This window comes from Narcine bancroftii, chromosome 14, assembly GCF_036971445.1.
Source record: "Narcine bancroftii isolate sNarBan1 chromosome 14, sNarBan1.hap1, whole genome shotgun sequence".
Lineage (NCBI taxonomy): Eukaryota > Metazoa > Chordata > Chondrichthyes > Torpediniformes > Narcinidae > Narcine > Narcine bancroftii.
This window is the reverse complement of record NC_091482.1, coordinates 30,482,518-30,504,565: the sequence shown is the minus strand read 5'-3', so window position 1 is coordinate 30,504,565 and position 22,048 is coordinate 30,482,518. Positions and strand designations below refer to the sequence as shown.

Here is a 22,048-nt window from a genome sequence, read left to right as displayed (position 1 = left end):
AGATTATAAATTAATAGCAAAATTACTAGCAAACAGACTGAATGATTGTGTACCGAAAATAGTAAGGCAAGACCAAATTGAATTTGTTAAAAAAAGACAGGCAACTGATAATGTTTGTAAACTTATTAATTTAATTCATGTAGCACAAATAAATAAAACCCCAACGGTAGTTGTTACATTAGATGCAGAGAAATCTTTGACAGGGTAGAGTGGAACTATTTGTTTAAAGTGTTACAGAAATTTAAACTACCAGAAAAATTTATTAACTGGATTAGAGCATTATATAATGGACCATTGTGATTTCTTGGAAAGACAAAAGTTGAGATAAATGTAAATCGTTGGCTTAACAAGTTGAGGTCCTGTATTTATATGGAGAAAATAACATATAATTTGCATGATAATTATGACTTTTTTGTTCAGATGTGGTTGCCTTATTTGAAATGTATGAATTTAGAAATATTTTAAACTGCTGTATGTATTTTTAAAAATTTTCTTAATGCTTCCCTTGTAGGGTTTGCTGAGGATGGGTGGAAGGGGGTGGGATAGTTGTAGTTTTCATTTTTATATTATGGAATTTGTAAAAGTTTTTGTTTTGAAAATATTAAATAAAGTTTAAAAAAAAGAGATATCAGGGTACAAGATTAACACCAATAAAAGTGAAGTGATGCCAATGAACAAAGTTGATTTTTCAGAATTTTAAAAAGAATCCCTTTTTAAATGGCAATCAAAGGTGATACGTTACCTTGGTATCAGAATAGGTAACAACCTAAAACATTTATACAAATTAAGCAATGAATCATTAATTTAAAAAAATACAGGAAAGATAATTGGAAAGAACTACCCTTAACTTTAATAGGAAGAGTAAACTGTATTAAGATGAATGTGTTCCCACGAGTGCAATATCTATTCCAAACATTACCAATTCCCCTGACAATTTTTTTTTTGCAAAACTTAAGAAAATAGTAAGGAAATTTTTATGGAAAGGTAAGAAATCAAGAATAACGCGAAAAATTAACATGGAGTTGCAAACAAGGAGGGTTACAGCTACCAAACTTCAAAAATTACTATACGGCAGCACAGTTAAGGTACTTGTCTGATTTTTATCAGAGAGGAGAAAAACCGGACTGAACTAAGATAGAATTAGACAAATTGGTAAAAAATATCCCGGAACACATTCTTTACAAATGGGATGAAAAATTGGTGCAATATAACAATTCACCAGTACTATATCACATACTTAAATTATGGAAGAAAAAAAATAAATTATCAAATACCAAAAATGATATTAACACAAAAACCATTAATCCCCTTTATAATAGATTATTTATTTTTCAAGGAATGGGATAGAAAAGGAATCAAGAAAATAGAAGATTGCTTTTTGGGAAATAATTTATTAACATTTGAGCAATTAAAAGATAAATATGGAATAACACAAGGTACAATGTTTGGATATTATCAATTGAAAACTTATCTTAAAGATAAACTGGGAAATGGCTTGAGATAACCAGAAAGTAGCAACTATGAATATTTAATCACAGACACAATGATAATTTAAAAAATTATTACCAACATGTACATCAAATTGCAATATAAGGAAGAGGGTGAAATAAAGTATAAACTGAAACAAAGTTGGGAAAAAGATTTAAACGCTGAGATGAAGAACGAAACATGGGAGAAGTTATGTATCGGAACAATGAGGAACACGATAATAATACAATATAACTGGCTACATATTTTACTCCTCAGAAATTAAAAGAGTGGTACCCAACAGCATTGGATAGATGTTTTTGTTGTAAATAAGAGACTGGATTAACATTACATGCAATTTGGACATGTTCAAAAGTAAAAGCTTTCTGGGAAGATCTAAACCTAATATTAAACAAAATCACAAAAAAATAATAAACCAAAAGATCCAAAAATTTTTCTGTTAAATAATATGAGACAAAAATATTAGGACTAAAATTAGACAGAGGCCAAATAAAATTTATGATAATAGGGCAAGCAATTGTCAAAAAATGTATTATGACAACCTGGAAAATGGAAACAAACCTTAAAATACAACAGTGGTTTACAGACATAAACATTAGAAAAAATTACATACAATCTGAAAGACAAGTGTACATTATTTGAAAAAATTTGGGAACCATCCATAAAATATATTGGCGACCACAAACCTCCATCTCTTAAAACAACATCATTATGAGCACAATAGGATTTAAATGTGAAAGTGGACGATACAACTTTTTCTCTTTGCTTTTTGCTATTTCTTTGTTTTGTGAGTTTTATTATTTATTGGTTTTTGAAGACGGATGGGAAAGGGGAGAGGGATGAAAGGGGGGAAAAAGAAGAAATGTCACTATGTATATATTGATGATGATCATTTGTGGATGTTGTTATTGATATGACTCATAGTGTAAGAAATTAAAAAAAAAAATTTAAAAATAAAAAGTAGAGAGATAGGAGCTTGGCTGAGATTGTTGCTACTGTAGCTCTGAAGAATTTAGGAGGCTGCTGCTTCAAGGGCCCAAGGCGTGAGTTCACTGCCTTATATGTTCCCCGATGGATTTATATTTCTCATCCACCTTGACATCCCACCCTGCCATTTTTACAGAACGCAGACGTCATGAAGCAAATGACTTCGTTTCGCCAGACGCAGGAGGACATGGAGCAAGCAAAGAAGGGGCTGGAGGAATCTGTGCAACAGCTGAAAGAAGATATGCAGCAGAAAGTGAGTTTAGCATCTGGTCAAATTCCAAAAGAATCAGAGATCGCTTTCCTCTGTCAGCTGTATCAGAAATTCCAATCTGGTTGGGTGCAATTCTAATCTTGAATCTCATGCCTCTTTCCCCTCGTTCACATACCTCACCAATGTCCTCTGCCTTCCCTTTATGTCTCCACCCTCGCTCTGTGAAGATGATCCTTAAAGATTTTTCAAAAGTTTTCACCACTTGCCCTGATGGGTAATATAGCTCTGTATCAATTTTTATTTGCTTGCATTTCTGCACAACATCTTGTGATCTTCATGCTGTTTCAAATATGCTGTATTAATGCAATGGACAAAGGGTGTTCACAGACTGCCTGGCTACAGAATATTACAGCCAAACTGGCCCTTGTTCCAGGTAGAAGCACTGACACTTCGGGTAGCTGGATATTGACGGGATCTTCAATTCTCTTTGATGCTTTGGGGCCTGCGGATGAATTAAATCAGTTTCAACTCAAACTGAAGCATTTGTGCTTTTGGTGTTTCTGTGACTCTCACTTGCAAAATCCCCACCTTCTTCAGCAAACAACAGTTCTTTCTTCTGCTCAAGGTGTTGTTTTAGATAAACCAAACCCAGGAGTGACCTTCCTGTAAACACTTTGCAGAAAGGTACTTGTAGTCAGTTTGTCTCCAGTCCATTCATTTTATGACGTCAGTTCAATTAGCACCTACTTGTGAAATGTGCGGAGATCTTCAGTCTTTCAAATAAGATCTGTTTTAAAATGTGTGTATGTATGTAACCTACTCTAAATCTTAACAAATTCTCCCAAATTATTAATCCATTACATTGGGATCTTGGTTGATGAGAGCAGTGTGTGTGTGTGAGATATAACCACCATGAATTTCACCAAGGTTTTGACAAGATTCCACACAGAGTTCTGCTTAAAAACAAACAAATAAATGAGTGGATCTGAGGGAGACAAAATTGGCTCGTTTGCTGGAAACAGATGGTGCTGTTTGTTGGCTGTGATTGGAGAGTGGTGGAACTCAAGATTCAGTGCTTTGTCTTCTGCTTGTTGAGCATGTGAATGAGTGAGCCATGGGATGACAGTGCATGGAGCTCTGCTGCCTCACAGCACCAGGGATCAGTCAGGGTTCAGTACTGACCTCTGCTCTTTAGAATGAACTATGATACTCCTCATTTGTATGAGAAATTTAATCATACTGTGGTCACTCTTTCCAAGAAGATCCCCAAATACAAGATCACATTGCATAGGATCAGATCCAAGATAGCATGTTCCTTTGTAGGTTTGGTGACATAGTGTTCAAGAAAGCCATCACAGATGCATTCTATAAAGTCCTCCTCAATGTTGCTTCGACCAACTTCATTCCCATTGTCTATGTGCATGTTAAAGTCCTCCATGATAACAGCTCTACCTATTGGCACTAAGGTGCAAAACCTTGAATCCACCTGAGTAGAGATTAGAAATAGCAAAGGGAGGGGAAAAAAAATCACTGGTGGGAGTTGTCTACAAACCACCCAATAACATCCTTGCATGCCTCCAATATTTCTTGGTTTATTGCCTGCGCCACTGCAATGTTGTTACTGGGTGGCTTGTAGACAACTCCCACCAGTGATTTTTTTTTCCCCCTCCCTTTGCTATTTCTAATCTCTACTCAGATGGATTCAAGGTTTTGCACCTTAGATCTTGCAACGTCTCTCACTATTACCTTGATCTCATCCTTAACTAAGAGCGCAACCCCACCTCCCTTTACCTTCCTGCTTGTCCTTCCTTTTTACCTGATATCCTTGAATATTTAATTCCCAATCCTCTCCATCCTGCAACCACATTTCTGTAATGGCCACTAAATCATACCTCTTTGTACAGAACTTCACTGACTTAGTTTTGAATACTATAGGCATTCAGACAAACTGCCCTTTTACCCATTGAGCTTTTAAGATATGGTCACCCTTGCCTCATTTGCACTTGTCTTTTATCCGTCGACTCTTACTTTCTCTTTAACTTTTGCTTTCACTCTTCTTTAACTTATTTCCCCCCCCACCCTACTATTTAGTTCAAATCCCTGTCCAAAGTCCTAGTTATGCAATTCACCAGGTCACAGTTCAGATTGAGCCTGTCCACTTTGAACAGTTCCTTCCTTCCCCAATACTGGTGCCAATTTCCTTCGACATGGTTGGCGTAGTAGTTAGCGCAATGCCTTTACAGCTCCAGCGATCGGGACTGGACCATTCTCCCTGTGTCTGTGGGTTTCCTCCAACCCTTCAAAAAACATACCAGGGTGTAGGTTAATAGGGTGTAAATTGTGCAGCATGGACTTGTAGGGCCGAACTGGCCTGTTACAGTGCTGTATGTCTAAATTTTAAAAAAAGGAAAGAATTGTAACTCACTTCTCCCATGCATTTAACTCTAATCTTCTGGACCTTGTGCCAATTTGCACATGGCTCAGGTAGTAATTCAGAGATTACTACCTTTTTGGATCTGCTTTTTAATTTGATCTCTTGCTCCTCAAATTCTCCTAGTCTGCAGCATGTAGCTGGCCAGGGTAGGGGGAGTTGATGGAACTGTGTGGAGAATAGGTTGACGGGGGAAAATTAGTGAGGGAATGAGATTGATTTGCAGCTGGCATGGATGATAGATTAAAAGGCCTTCATGATGAAGTCTGCAAAATAGTGTTGGTTGATAAGGAGCAAGATTACGTTCAAGTGCTGAACAATGATTGGGTGGAATCCAATCCAGAGAAGTGAGATAAGGCAAAAGGCAAGGGAATGTACAGTAAGTCGGAGTATATTGAGTACCATGTCCAGTACATTGGGGATTAAGGGAGCGTCCACTAAATTGGGAATAATGGGGTCATTAAATCTCTTCAGTAAAGTATTCACTAATCTTGTAAACAGCTGATGAATAATTGGTTAGTTTGAAGGCAATTACAGGGAGGGGTCCAATTGATTATTTTGCGTTCTCTAATATGAAAACCTGTTTTTTTTTCCTGTGAGTTTGAAAAGTTTAAAGTAAGTAAAATAACAGACAGTTTGATGCCTCTGAACAGACATCTTTAAAGATGATGAATTACTCTGGCTTGAAACAATAGGAACAGGAGCAGACTCACAAGCTGGAAGCTCTGCAAGAGGAATTGCAATCCAGGAATGAAGAGGTAGTGACCTTGAAAAGCTCACATGAAGAGTCTAAACAGGTGAGATTGTACAGGAATGATTTTCTTTCAAGGTTAACAGGAGTGGTGTGGAACTCCTGCTCCATTTACTTGGCCTGTATGGATGATTTTACTGGACTAAATGATGAAAATAATTTGTGTACCAAATGGGTTCTGTAAACCATGGATTCCAGATTGGATCCAGTGTTCTTCTGTGAAGATACATGGGGTAGACACTTGAGGTTGCAGACGACCGGAACATCCACAGTAAACAAAGGTTAAAGCAATTAGCTTCGATGCCCCTGATCCCAACATACCATTCCCTACATCTAATGTCCATGGGTTGCTGGGAGGATGTTTAATGGGGAGTTGTTCTCTGTGCTTGAATATCTTTGCAGTTAAATACGATGGACCAAATTTCAGATTTATTGACATCACATACAACCCTGAGATTCCTTTTTCCTGCGGGCATGGAAAAGTTACCACTAATAGGTAGTGCCAAAAATAAACTGTACACAATGTAAACATGTAAACAAAGAACTATACTGTAAACAGATAACACATGTAAGTAAGCTATACAGGGAGAGCAAAGAAAATCAATAAAGTGCACTTAAATGAGTCTCTGATTGAGTTTGTTGTTGAGGAGTCTGATGGTGGAGGGCAGGGAACTGGGTGACTGTTAGGAGAGGGAAGGGTACTAGCCAAACAGTGCAGAACACCCCTGTGGCCATTCCCCTCAACAACAAGTATAGCATTTGTGATTGTTGCAGGGGGACAATGAGCAAGCCATGGTGGTCACATCTCGGGCACAGAGGCTGGCCCCTCTGTTCATAAGGGAAGTGCAGAGAATTGGAGAACAATGGTAATTGGGGACTTGTTGGTTAGGAGAGCAGATAGGAGATTCCTGAATCAGGTGGTGTGAATCTTGTGGCACCTATACTTCTTTCTTGATGGCAGCAGTGAGGACAGAATGTGTGCTGGGTGTTGTGGGTCTTTGATGATTGCTGCTGCCCTCCAACAGCATCATTCCCTGAAGATGTTCTTGATAGTGGGGAGGCTTTTTCCTGGGCGGTGTCCATTACCTTTTGGAGGGCTCCGGGGTATTGGTGTTCCTACACCAGACTATGATGCAGCCAGTCAGAACACTTTCTGCCATATATTTGTAAAAATTGCCAGGGTTTCTGATGCCATACTAAACCTCTGCAAACCTCCTGAGTAGAATTAGAGGCGCTGACATGCCTTCTTCATGATACCATTGGTGTGTTGGGTCCAGGCAAGATGCTCCATTGGGTCCAGGAAAGATGCTCCGAGATAGTTACTCCCAAGAACCTAAATCTACTCACCCTCTCCAACTCTGATCCTCCAATCATCACTGGATTGTAAACCTCTGGTTTTCCCTTCCTGAAGTCAACAATCAGCTCCTTGGTTTTTGTGACATTGAGTGCAAGGTCATTGATGGTGACCCATTCAGCCAAATTTTCAGTCACCTTCCTGTAAGCTAACTCTTCCCCTTCTTTTATACAACCCACTGCCATGGTATCGTCAACAAATTTGTAGATGGTGTTATTGTCACACTGAGCTACGCAGCCCTCTCCTCAGTAGATGTGGCCATCTGTAAGGCTTCAGCACAGGAACACTGATTATTCCATTGTCTGTCTCATGTCCAATTTATTTTTATCCTCCAACATGGAGCTGACTTGGGACTGGGCTTGACACTTGCTTGCATTATGTTACAGGGTTTTAGCAGATGTACAAAGGCATGTGCAGACTTGCAGCCCCTCTCTACTTTCTCCATCTTGGCAATGTGGAATCATGTGGAAGATGATGTTCAGAGCCGGAAGCAGCTTTTTGTTTCCTGTCATCGTGTTGGACCAGTACAATACAGAAAAGGGTTCTTCAGTCCAACCTTTTTGCTCACCTGCATTGGGCCCATTTGCCCTCATTTGTGTCATATCCTTAACTGTTCAAATGCCTCTTAAATGTAGCAATTCCATTGGACTCCACCACCACCTTGGGTGAAGCATTCCAGATATCCACCACACTGTGAGTTTAAAAAAAAATTGTGCAGATCCCCCAATTAAATCAGGTCCTTGAAATTTCTTACCTCTTGCTTCAATCCTTATACCTCATGTTTTTGACCTATGCTCCACCATGAGAACATAATGAGTGTCCATGCCTCTTGTATATGCTTCTATCAAGCAACCCCTCAAGCTCCTTTACTCCAAATTCAACCTATCCCCAGTCATAAAGAACTGTAGTAGAGAGGGTGGAGAGCACCAAAGATTTCTCTTAACTAGTGACCTATCATGGACACTCAACACTTCCTCATTTGTCAGGAGGGCACAACGGTCACTGCACTTTCTGAGTGTCCTGGCCGGCTACATCACAGTGTGGTACATTTTCTGCAGAGAAATGGATCGGAGATTAATCCACAGGACCATAAGAATGGCAGAGAGGATCATGGGAGTCTCCCATTCCCCCCCCCGCCCCCATCGACGTGATCTACCAGGATCATTGTCTGAAGGGGGCACACTAATTCATTGAGGACCCCTTCCACTCTGCACTTGGCATCTTTCAGATGCTCCCATCGGGGAGGAGGTATAGGAGTCTCAGAACGGCACCACCAGGCTGAGGAACAGCTTCTTCTCATGGCCAGTGAGAACAATTTTATTTGTATAGATGAAGTACTTGTTTGACTATACGCGTGTTTAGGTCTGGTTGTGCGTCTGCATGTTGTGCACCGAGGACCAGAGAATGCTGTTTCGTCAGGTTGTACTTGTACAATCAATTGACAATAAACTTGACCAATCCAACAACCTGGTGAATTTCGTCGACATTCTCCAGCGCCATCATGACCTGTGTTTAGCTTCAACCAACATTGCTGCGCTGGAGATAGAAACATGCAGATTGTATTCAAATGAAAGCAGGATGTGTGTAGGTGACCATTGTGGGATCAGACAGCAGTCATTACGATACAATTATAGATCTGGGCACCCAGCTGTTGATATCACCGGTTTCCAAGTTGAGGGTGAAATTTGCTTAATCTGGAATGAAACTAGCTGTCCTGATGCAACCCAGTTGGTTTGGGAAGAAAATTATTTATTCATTTTTAAGAGCATCTTAAACTTGGGGTTTCCAATTTGGCAATTAATAAAGATTGGAAAATAGATAAATTATTAATGTTGGCACTAATTTTCTCACTTATTACCTTCAAAAAATGGGCACTCATGGATTGCCTAAAGATGTTAGAGATAATTTCCTCAGATGCTTCCTTAGTTTATTTTCTGTTTGATCGTAACAGACAAACACTACAATGGCATCAACCATCGAATCACTGACGTCAGAAAAGGTTGCACTCAGCCAGGTTGTGGATGAGAAGGAGAGCAGGTTAACCGTGCTACAGGATGAGCTAAAGCAGGTGAAGGAGGCCCTATCAGCAGAGAAGGACAGCACCAGCCGGACAGTTGAGGGGTTGCAGAATCAATTGAATGAGAAGGTACACAGGGCCTCAAAACTTGTGTTTGAATATCTTACCAGCTGATTTGTACACCAGGTTGAACGGCGTGGTTTTACTGATTCTGCGAGATGTGATCTTTAATATCCACCAGTGACACTCAGCTAAGTGTTTTAACGTGCCCTGATCCTTCTCTGTGCTATTATCGTATCAGCCTGGATTGTGCCAAAGTGAGCTCCAACAGAGTTATGCTGGTACTTGTGGTTCTTGTGTTGTGTTCAAATCACAGAACTGCTGGAGGAACTCCGTCGGTCTGACAGAGTCCATGGGTGGGGTGGGGAGGGGGGGGGGGGAAGATATATTACCGATGTTTCAGGCCCGTAACGTTGGTTATATATATATATAGATGTATGTATGTGTGTGTGTGTGTGTGTGTGTGTGTGTGTGTGTGTGTGTGTGTATATATATATATATATATATATATATATATATATACACATTTAACTCTTATGGACACTGCGAGACCGGCTGAGTTCCTCCAGCATTTCTGTGTTTTGACTACAATCACAGCGACTTTCACTCCCTTTTTCTGTTGTGCATTCAGTTAACTCTCTTCATTCTCCTTGTGTTCCTAGTCTTTGTGTGCTAATCAGTTATAATGTGTAACAGGATTCAGTGTGTGTTTGTGTTCTCCTCTGTAAGCAGCTGGGTGTGTGTATGGGTTGACCTGTGTAATTAGCTGATTGTGTAAATAGTGTGACCTGCGTAACAAGGTTCAATGTGTATTTTGGATGTCCTGTGTAACTGGGATGGATGTGTGTTTGGGTTGTCCTGTGTAACCAGGCTGGGCGTGCATTTGGGCTGTCCTGTGTAACTGGGATGGGCATGTGTTTGGGTTGTATTGTGTAAATGGAATGGTCGTGTGTTTGGCTTGTCATGTGTAACTAGGCGAGTGTTTTGGTTGTCCTGTGTAACCAGTCTGGGTGTGTTTGGGTTGATCTGTATAACTGGGCTGAGCATGTCCTGTGTAACCGGGCTGCATTTGTGTATTTGCATGTTTTAGGAGAGCCATGAGCAAGCTCTGGCGAAACAGCTGCTTGATGAACAGTTTGCTCTTCTGCGCTCTGCCGTCGAGGAGGCGGAGGGAATCATTCAGGATGCCCTGAGCAAGTTGGAGGATCCCCTTCATTTTAGTTGCACCAGTTCTGCAGGTAAATACAGAGAACTTGAGGCCATCCAGAATTTGGAGCAAATATAGGTTGTAGTTGGTTGTAAGTAAAAGAATGTGAAGTGATACTGAAGCTGGTTTACCGCACGATTTGAGACCCAAACAACTTGTATCCGTTAACGATCCGGGAAAGGATATGTGCATTTTGGGCAGAGTAATTTTGCTGTGTGCAAGTGCATTGTGTTTGAAGCAGTTCAGAGAAAGTATACTGGACAAATATCTGGAATGGCCAAGTGTTCACCTGAGGGAATGATGGACAGGCCAGGCTTGTACGAGAGTGAGGGGGAACTGAATGAAATGTAGAAGATCCTGAGGGTCCTTGTTAAGACGGATACAAAGGAGATGTGGAATAATTTAGAATTTTTGAAGTAATAATTACCACCATACCCCCCCCCTTGGGAATTTTACCACCACCCAATGTAACACAAGAGATCAGCCAAATTGTTTTCAGACACAAATGTGCTGGAGAAACTCAGCAGGTCCTGCAGCATCCATAGGAAGTAATGAGTAACCAATGTTTTGGACCTGAGCCCTTCGTTTGGTATGCTTTATTTACACCGACGATTGTGAGTGGTAGAATGATGCAGCACAGAAGTATTCCTCTCAAGTGATCTTGATCCAACTATTTCTCTTATTTTTGGCCCTTGTAACTTTATAAACCCTTGAGACAGGGGTGGCCAAACTACGCCCCCATGCAAAATGTATTTCCCATTTTTAAATGGCTCAGGGTGAACTTTAAAACTAAAATGGAATGTGGTCCGTAAGGAAATAGTCTCTAACAATAAATTGCATTGTATGTATATTGCACTTCCTAGTTTCAGCACTAGATGTCACTGCTATTTGAACTACTCGACAAGAGGTGGCCAATGTTTTAATTTTATTTTTAAAATTTAGACATACAGTACAGAAACAGGCCATTTCGGCCCATGAGCATGTGCCAGGGGGGTAGGTTAATTGGGCGGCATAGACTTGTGGGCCGAAATGGCCTGTTTCTGTGCTGTATGCCTAAATTAAAAAAATTAAAATGTTGGCCACCCCGTACTAGACTGACCATTGCAAGGTTACTTATCGATGAAAATGTTTCCTCAGTTAATAAAGGGAATGGCAAAAATTTCAAACACTGTGGGAAAATGAATACTTTTTCACAGAAGTCAAAAGGAATTGTGTTTGTTTGATTTGCAAGGAATCTGCTAACTTTAATAGCCTATCTCCAGATTTACACATTGCATCATAATCATTAAGATGGACACTTGACCATGAACTGTACTCACTGAGAGTTGTGGAGGAATGTTGGAGATGGCCTCGTCCCTTTCTTGATCTCTTTTCCTGTTCTTATTTTGCACAGCTTTTCGAATGAGTTTTATTGTATTAATTTAAATTAACTTTAAGAGCAGCAGATACAGAAATGCCTACTGTCATATGTGAGCACATCAATTAACTACAAAACGTCAAAAGTTTAACAGTGGTGTTGTATAGTTAATTTGATAGAAAACAAATTTTCAATAGCACAATGTTTTTCTTGTCTAAAAAAACCATTTTTCTTTCAGTGTAACAGATTGAAAATTGTTTGGCCAGTGACTCCTTAAATTTTTATGTTTGTAGCCCACAACCAAAAAGGTTTGTCCACCCCTGGTCTAAGATCACTCCTCAGCCTCCAATGTACCAGTAGGCATACTGTATACCCAGCCTACTTCATCTCTATTGTACAGTTCTCCTTTCCAGGTAACATCCCGGGCAATTGTAGAGCGAGAAACATACGAGACAACATCCCTTCTTTTATACCCAAAGAAAATGTTATTTTTGATGCTATGCTAAGTCAGCAAGAGACACTTGCAAACCAACACAATTCTTAATGCAGCGGATTTCTTCCTGCAGATTATCTGATCTCAAGAGCTCAGGCTACACTGGATTCTCTCAACAGACTACAGGATGGACATACAGAGTATCTAGCTGACAAATCAGGTGGGATTTGAGAAACTACCAGTGTGACAAACATTATCCTTGGTTTGTATTGTGTATGACTTTGTTTAGCCATTTCAGAAACATATTTTCAGTAGCTTGATCAAATTAGGTTCCAATGTTTACCCACTACTGAACTAAATTCAGTAATCCCTTGCAGGGATTAGTTTTTAAAACTGTGATCCAGTTATGTTTAAAAGAATTCTGCTTGCTTATGGGGGAAAATCTACATTGGTATCAGTTGTCGCGTGATTTGGTTTGCTTTCTTCAATATTTATTCTGCTTCTCCTCAGAAGCTCACTACTTGAGAATGGTTCCATTCTAGACATCACTTTGGTTGCAGGCAGAGAAGCTGTAGGGTAGCTACAGGCAGAGAAACCACAAGGAGCAGCTGGGAGAAGATCAGTGGTGGAGCTGCTGCTTGTACAATGCCTGTGTATTGGGGATTGATTAGGAGCCTGACGCTTCCTAATCAGTGCCACTAACCAAGTTAACTTCATTCAACAACCTGCAAGCTCACATTGCCTTGATCCTTAACTCCTTTCTTTTCAGCTCTTCGCTGGTCCAAACAAGTCATGCTGCAAGAATAAGGTAAAATGCAGCCTATGAACACATAAAGCAAGACCTCTATCAGGTTTCTATTGACATCATCAATTCGGTATGATTGGTGGAGCCAAGTCCGGGAAGGCAGGCTACGTCGGCTGATTTGCATGTCTCCATTTCATTTTTATTTGCAGTGCAGACAGAGTGCCAGACTGTCAGGGGTACATTCTCTTTCTTTTTAAAGCATTTTTATTGGTGTTTTACAATATGAACAATTGAACAGTACAATTATACAATGCGCCAGCAGATTTAAAAAAAATTAAAATATTATACAATATTGTCATAAGAAAATCTAGAGCACAATGATAACAAGGTTTACAATTCTCTTTCCTTCTCTTCATAATTATTTTATCAATGTTTACATTATTCACAGTTAAACAAAACAGTTATCTATTGTATTATCAAAATCAAAAGAAATAAAAGATATACGGGAACCAAGTGGCACCAATGGGGCCACCATTCTCCACCAAAGGCAGCTCATAATGGCAAGCACAAAGTCATAAAACACTCAAACCAGAGGAAAGGTGACTATCCATTCAGCGTGGAGCTGATCATTGAATTGTGTGGGGCTGTGTGAAGACCAGGCACTGTCAGAAGCGCATCTGCAAACGTTTGGATCAGATCATCCGTAGGTGGAGATGTTAAATGAAGGATAAACATCAGCCCATGGAACTGGAAATGACTCCAGTTTGATTTAAAACACTAGAATTTTTGAACCCCGTTGCCCTTGGTTTTGCATTGAAAAAAGATCTCTCTACCTGTGTATCGCAGAAGACCATCATACCACCATAAGAAATAGGATTGGGAGAGGCTATTCAACCAATCAAGATGCGAATCCATCTTTCTGCGCTCCTACCATATTCCTTAATTCCTTTGATATTCAAATACCTATTAAATCAATGTTATGATTGAGGTCTCACATCCTCGCTGATGGAGAATTCTTTTAGGCTCTCAGTAAATAGCCCCTTATTCTCAGGCTATGACTAAAACTTGTCCCCTGCCAAGTGAATCAGCCCACTCACAATCTGCATAATCAAAGAGATTGCCATTTCCCATTGTAAACTTGGGGATGAGGAGCCCATTCAGATTTATTGTCAGAGTACATACGTGACATCACATACAACTCTGACATTCCTTTTGCTTGCGGGCCAGGCAGATTTACCAATAATTGGTAGTGCAAAAAATAAACCACACAAAATGAACAAAGAACTGTAAGCAGATAATGAATGTAAACAAACTGACTTGTAATACAGAGAGAACAAAATCAATAAAGTGCACAGCGGTGGGGGGGGGGGGGGAAATCATGTGACACACGTAGGATGTGGGATTCTAAAACTCCTGGGAAAATAGAAGAAAATGATTGAAGTAAACAGATTAAAATACAAGAGAAACTATAAGAATAGACCATTTACTTTTTAAAATGCCTTCAAAGAGAAGAATTATTGTTGCTGGAGCAGGTGAAGGTGTTGTTTCTGGATATGAAGTGAGGCCTTTGATGCAGAGAAATCCCGGATCTGGAGTGATGACCAAGGCCCTTCAGAAAATGGAATTGCTGGGAACAGCAGCGAGTGTGACCAGCCTGCTGGCTGGCGAAGATGGCGTCAGGCCAAGGAAAACAGATTCTTCAAGCAAGATCAGAGTGTCAAGTTCGAGTGAGATAATTGATTTCAGTGGTGAATTAGCAAGTGTTGTGGAACCAGGACAGAGAGGATTTGAAGAGGTTGCTTCAGTCTATGAAGATGTTAAACAAGTTAAATACGGCTATACAAAAGGATAAAAAGAACCTTGAATTGCAACAGATGGTTTGGGAAATATGGGATTATATCAAAATGGTGTGGAAAGAAATAAAATATTTAAGATCTGAGGTTAAAGATATGAATGAAAAATACAACCAGTTATCAACAAATATGAAGCAAGTACAAGAACAAAAGGATATTATGAAGATTTATCGAAAGGTTAAAAATGTAAAAGAGAAGCTGAAAAATTTGGAGTCTGAAGCTAAGAAAGAAATTGTTGAGAGAAAGATAAATTCAGAAAAAAATTGATAAGGTGGAAAATTCTAGTAGGAGAAACAACATTCAGATTGTTGTCTTGGAGGAAGGAGAAGAAAAGCATTGACATGATTCAGTTTCTCCAAGGAAAGAGACCCAAGGTTCTGGGGGTGAATCAATTTGAAGGTCCAAATGAAACTGAGAAAGCACATAGAGTCCTCAGACCACGAACGCAACCAAATGAGAAACCTTGCTCTGTCGTAATTAAGCGTTCAAAATATTGAGGCAAGAAAAAGCTTTAGCAGCAAACAAAGTAAGAATAAAGAAAAGTCCACTTGAATATCATGGTTCAAAGGTTTTCTTTCTAGCTTGCAATTGAGAGGAGATTAAAACCATATCTCTACACGAATATGTCTTGTGACTAAAGGTATAAAATGCATAATCTAACATCAGGATACATTCTCCTCCAACTGTCCACAAGTTTTATTTCATTCATAAAATTCTATACAACTTTAACTACCTTGTCTTTAACCATAATTTCACCTGATCTATCCAACTTCGAATCAAAAGTAAAATTAAAGTCTCCTCCCATAATTATTTTCCCGTTTGCATTAGCTAACATCCTGTATAAATTTTCCATCATCTATATTCGGTGCATCAAAGTCCAATATTCAGAATAAATTTTACAATGTACCATAACATCTCCCCACTTTATCAATAATAACATCCAATATTTTAATTGGTAATTTTTTATTTATTAATATCACCACTCCTCTAGCTTTAGAATTAAATGAAGAAAACAATACGGGACCTACCCAGTCTTTCTTTAATTTTTCATGTTCTATTTCTGTTAAATGAGTTTCTTGTAAAAAAAAAAGCCACATTCTACTTTAGTTTTTTTTCATATAGCTTAATAACTTTTTTCTCTTTATCGGATTCTGAATTCTATTAATATTAATACTAATAAAAGACAATTTGTTTGCCATTAGACGCCAGAATTAAAGCATTTGTCCCCCTTCCCCCTCCCTACTCACCACAACCTTCTCTATATAATATATCTTTTCTTTGGCTTGGCTTCACGGACGAAGATTTATGGAGGGGGTAAAAAGTCCACGTCAGCTGCAGGCTCGTTTGTGGCTGACAAGTCCGATGTGGGACAGGCAGACACGGTTGCAGCGGTTGCAGGGGAAAATTGGTTGGTTGGGGTTGGGTGTTGGGTTTTTCCTCCTTTGCCTTTTGTCAGTGAGGTGGGCTCTGCGGTCTTCTTCAAAGGAGGTTGCTGCCTGCCAAACTGAGGTGCCAAGATGCACGGTTTGAGGCGTTATCAGCCCACTGGCGGTGGTCAATGTGGCAGGCACCAAGAGATTTCTTTAGGCAGTCCTTGTTCCTTTTCTTTGGTGCACCTCTGTCACGGTGGCCAGTGGAGAGCTTGCCATATAACACGATCTTGGGAAGGCGATGGTCCTCCATTCTGGAGACGTGACCCATCCAGCGCAGCTGGATCTTCAGCAGCGTGGACTCGATGCTGTCGACCTCTGCCATCTCGAGTACTTCGATGTTAGGGATGAAAGCGCTCCAATGGATGTTGAGGATGGAGCGGAGACAACGCTGGTGGAAGCGTCCTAGGAGCCGTAGGTGGTGCCGGTAGAGGACCCATGATTCGGAGCCGAACAGGAGTGTGGGTATGCCAATCTGAGGCGCCTGCAAGCTCACACCAAGACACAAGAGAAACTTGTCCGTGAACTACTCTTTGCAGACGATGCCGCTTTAGTTGCCCATTCAGAGCCAGCTCTTCAGCGCTTGACGTCCTGCTTTGCGGAAACTGCCAAAATGTTTGGCCTGGAAGTCGGCCTGAAGAAAACTGAGGTCCTCCATCAGCCAGCTCCCCACCATGACTACCAGCACCCCCACATCTCCATCGGGCACACAAAACTCAAAACGGTCAACCAGTTTACCTATCTCGGCTGCACCATTTCATCAGATGCAAGGATCGACAATGAGATAGACAACAGACTCGCCAAGGCAAATAGCGCCTTTGGAAGACTACACAAAAGAGTTTGGAAAAACAACCAACTGAAAAACCTCACAAAGATAAGCGTATACAGAGCCGTTGTCATACCCACACTCCTGTTGTCTATATAATATACTACATATATAAATAGTCTAAGCTTAAAACAAAAAAGATAAAGAAAGGAAAAGAAGAAAAAAGTAAAGAAAACCCCAGAGGTATGTAATGTTAAAGCACCTCTATTCCGATGCAGGGTCCAAAAAGTATCACATTAGTGCCCATGGTCAGCATCATGTTCCTCACTAACTCACTCGAAATACCAAACCATCCCTTACAAAAGTCTTTATAATCCATAAATCTTATCAAATATAATAGATTATGCACATTATAGGTTAAACCTTCCTCCCCCTGTAAGCTTTCTCAAAACACAACATACTTCAGTTACAGCAAAAACCTTTCAATTGTACGATTAATTTAGGTATGAACAGCCTAAATTTTTAGCAGGCAGTGAATCGGCATATACCTTTGTTTCATTAGGCTCAGTAAAACATCTATTCCTCCCTCCTGGAATAAATACCTTCAATACAGCTAGATATCTCAAAACAGAGGCATAGCCTTTTTTCCCTAACACATCTTTAACCGAATTAAACTCTTTTCAACAATTCAAAACTTGTGTCTGGATTTAAAATTTCCTTTATAAATCAAAGGTGATTGTCTTTCTTTATTGCTTTGCTGCCAACTCCAATATCTTCTCTCTTACTTCATATTGAAGGAATCTGACAAGTATTGGACGGGATCTTTGGTCAGGCTGAGGTTTAGGTCTCAATGCCCTATGGGCTCATTCTATCTCTAGATCTCCTTGAAATTCAGCCTGACCCAAAGATCCACCATTGCAAAATTTTTTCATGTCTTGACTTTCATATCCTTAAGTCCAACAATCTTAATATTATTCCGTCCACTAAAGTTTTCTAAAACGTCTATCTTTTGCATTAACTGATCATGGTTTGTAATGGTGTCTATTTGTACTTTCTTCATTTGGTCTTTGAGATTTTGAATCTTGAATTCATTCCCTTTAATTTTACCCTCCACTATTTCAAATCTAGTGTCAACTTTTTGCATTAATCTTTCCATCTTATCATCATTCTTCCTTAATTTCATCAATTAATACTTCCATAGATAGTTGAAAAAGTCAAAAAATTGCTTAATTTCTCCAGAAGATAAAGAAACTTCTGCACCTTTTTCTGCTTTTTTCTTTATTGTAGGTTGTTCTAGATCTTTCTTTTGCTTTTCTAGGTCCTCTTCTTGATCACTTTAGAATTTTTTTTAATACCATTTCATTTCTTTTTAAAATTTTTTCCAATTTTTTTTAGGGAAAGGTGTTTAGGGTAAACCTCTGGCTTTCCTTTCTTGAAGTCAACAATCAGCTCCTTAGTTTTGGTGACATTGAGTGCAAGGTTGTTGTTGGTGCACCATTCAGTCAAGTTTTCAATCTCCCTCGTGTACGCTGACTCATCCCCTTCCTTTACACAACCCACTACTCTGGCATCATCGGCAAATTTGTAGATGGTGTTACTGTCATACCAAGCTACGCAGTCGTAGGTGTAAAGTGAGTAGAGCGGGGGCTAAGAACACAGCCTCCGGTTCTATTGGAATTCGCCTTTGCACTGCTTCATCATCACTGCAGGGAATCCTGCAAACTTTTTCTTGCATCACTTTACAGCAAATATTCTCTTTGTGAGTTCAGGAAACCACACAGCATGAAAAATGAGGTGGCATCAAAGCCTCACATAAATGCTGCAGAACACCTTTGCTGTTTTACAACAACCCGTTGCCATAATTACATGTGTAATTTGGTTTCCTAATGGTCAGATGAAGCGAACTGCTCCTGCTTTATGTGTGCTCATATCTCTCTGAATGCTCCTCTTGACATGAAGGTCATTCCTTGATATTTATGCCATTTATATATATGGTAACTAGTGTTTGCTAATTGGCAGGTCGTATCAAAGAAGATTTACTTTCGGGTGGTATGGTTAGTGTAGTGGTTAGCCCAATGCCTTTACAGTGCCAGCGATTGGGACTGGGGTTCAAATCCCGCGCTGTCTGTAAGGAGTTTGTACATTCTCCCCGTGTCTGTGTGAGTTTTCCCTGGGGGTTCTGGTTTCCTCCCACCCTTCAAAATGTACTGGGAGTTTGTAGGTTAATTGAGTGTGAATAGGGGGCGGCGCGGACTTGTTGGCTGAAATGACCTGTTACCATTCTGTATATCTAAATTTAAATTGACTGGGTGTAAATATGGACTACTGACCCAAGGAGGTGCAGGTCGAAATGATGATTGTGTAGTTGATATTAAAGTTTTCATTTTTATCCTTGTGTTTTTTGCTGGATGTGGTTCTCCTGGTTCATGAAGTTTCAGACACTCAGAGTGGCTTGTACATAACAACAAAATCAATACTTAGAGGGAAGGAGGGAGTGGAAAATTATGAATGATAGGGAAGGGACATTGTAAAATGTGTAAGTTGGAGCTCTTATTTGGTCTTTACGCTGCTTGGTTTATTAATTCTTTTAAAAATTTTTTTAGATGCTAGCGGCATGCTCCAATCAGTGACCCTCTTTACCCATCTGATGAGTGACACCATTGTTCAGGGTAGCGCCACTTCCCATATGGTTTCAATGGAGCAGGCAGACAGTAAGTAACGTCCATTCTCTGTACTGAGTGGTGTTGTTAACTCATTGTTGGCAGATGTTTAGTTATGTTGTTAACCCATTGTCTCCAGACATTTATACCCTCAGTCGTCTGGTGAGTAATACCTTCACTCCATGTCTGCAGACTGAGGGTAATGCCCTAGGTCTGCTGTCCGAGGATGATGAGTAATGCCTTCGGTCTGCAGATGGTGAGTAATGCCCTCGGCCCGCCATCTGCAGATGGCGAGTAATGCCCTCAGTCTGTATCTGCAGACAGTGAGTAATGACCTAGGTCTGCCATCTGCGGACGGTGAGTTATGCCTTCGGTTTGCAGAAGGCGAGTAATGCCTTCGGTCCGTGTCTGCAGACAGTGAGTAATGCCCTAGGTCTTCTGTCTGTGGATGTGAGTCATGCCTTCAGTCTGCAGATGGTGAGTAATGCCCTCAGTCTGCCGTGAGTAGACGGGGATTGGTGCCCTTGGTCTGCCATCTGTAGACGGGTTCTTTAAATTGAAATGTTTTGCTCGCATCAACCTTCTCGCATTTTACCGAACAAACAGGCACTGCTCTCTCCTGAGTTGCTGCCTGGAGATGTATGATTCTTATCCAGATTTTGGCATGAATACTGGATGATCATGAGACGTTCAGAGAGTTCATTTGCAAGCCATATTACGAGGAAATAGCTTGATGTAGGCAGTTTACCAACTGTATCAGCATTTACCACCTTCCCCCTTGAAAGCATGGTTCATTTGGAAGTATTGTTAATGCTCACTAAAGTAGTTGAATGAATCATTAAGAGGTCTAGAGCACTTACTAGTGCTGAGGAAGGTACAACTTCCAGATTGTTTATCCTATTCTATTCTTAGTGAAATATGTCAGCAGAGCCATCCTTTCAGCCATCATGATTCATCTCATTTCCAGAACAGCAGTTGTCAGCTCAATAACAGGCCCAATGGAGCTTGAGATGGAATTTTAATAACAGGCCCAAATGGAGCTTGAGATGGAATTTCAATAACAGGCCCAACTGGAGCTTGAGATGGAATTTTAATAACAGGCCCAACGGGAGCTTGAGATGGAATTTTAATAACAGGCCCAACGGGAGCTTGAGATGGAATTTCAATAACAGGCCCAACTGGAGCTTGAGATGGAATTTCAATAACAGGCCCAACTGGAGCTTGAGATGGAATTTTAATAACAGGGCCAACTGGAGCTTGAGATGGAATTTTAATAACAGGGCCAACTGGAGCTTGAGTTGGAATTTCAATAACAGGCCCAACTGGAGCTTGAGATGGAATTTTAATAACAGGGCCAACTGGAGCTTGAGATGGAATTTCAATAACAGGCCCAACTGGAGCTTGAGATGGAATTTTAATAACAGGCCCAACTGGAGCTTGAGATGGAATTTCAATAACAGGCCCAACTGGAGCTTGAGATGGAATTTCAATAACAGGCCCAACTGGAGCTTGAGATGGAATTTTAATATCAGGGCCAACTGGAGCTTGATGGACTTTTAATAACAGGCCCAACTGGAGCTTGAGATGGAATTTTATCTTCCCTCTTCTAGAACAGAATTGAGATGGAATTTCAATAACAGGCCCAACTGGAGCTTGAGATGGAATTTTATCTTCCCTCTTCTAATTCCCTCCCTAATTTGAATGGACTTGCATGACATTGAATCTACGGCGCGGAGGCAGGTTCTCAATTGCCCAGTTTATCTTGGCTGACTTTATTGAGTGCTGTGCTCTCAACTTCCCCACTTCTCTAACTGTGTGGGAGATTGTGACGCCATGGTGTTGAAAGAATTGTGAATAAGTCCTTCTGCTGACCTGATTGTGAGAAGTTCAGTATTAAAGCTGCTGTGCCAATGGGTGCAAAAGAACAGGTTCTCCCTCTTTCTCAATGGATCATGGAGATTTGGTGAAAGTGTGTGGGTAAAACTCAACAATAATTATTTTCAGAATATTGGGGAGGAGATGATGGGTTGAATTAGTGGAAACTAGACTGACAGCTCAATTCACACTTGGACACTTCAGGCCAAATGTGATCTCCAGATTCTGCCCCTCTTCCTCTTGTCTCTCCACTCAAAGCTCTCTATCTCCCCTTCCCTCTCTTGTTTCCTCACCATCCCCTGCCCAATTGAATTTTCCTCCTCTCTTTCATCTAAGCCCCAGTGCATCAGGATTGAGCTTAATTCCATTTGATCAGCAGGTTGATCCTGGCTGATCTTTTTTCATCCATAACTTGCAATGTCA

The 22,048-nt window shown here is 40.3% G+C and overlaps 1 protein-coding gene across 6 annotated transcripts in view; it reads left to right on the top strand.

The window, feature by feature from the left end:
- hip1 (huntingtin interacting protein 1) overlaps positions 1 to 22,048 on the top strand; it is a 296,345-nt gene that overhangs the window by 253,559 nt on the left and 20,738 nt on the right. For all 6 annotated transcript variants that reach the window (XM_069911170.1, XM_069911171.1, XM_069911174.1 and 3 more), the window contains 6 exons: positions 2,612 to 2,728; positions 5,813 to 5,914; positions 9,174 to 9,368; positions 10,390 to 10,537; positions 12,430 to 12,516; positions 19,694 to 19,801. In XM_069911170.1, coding sequence (XP_069767271.1) covers positions 2,612 to 2,728; positions 5,813 to 5,914; positions 9,174 to 9,368; positions 10,390 to 10,537; positions 12,430 to 12,516; positions 19,694 to 19,801 — 757 coding nt within the window. The remainder of the gene's footprint in view (positions 1 to 2,611; positions 2,729 to 5,812; positions 5,915 to 9,173; positions 9,369 to 10,389; positions 10,538 to 12,429; positions 12,517 to 19,693; positions 19,802 to 22,048) is intronic.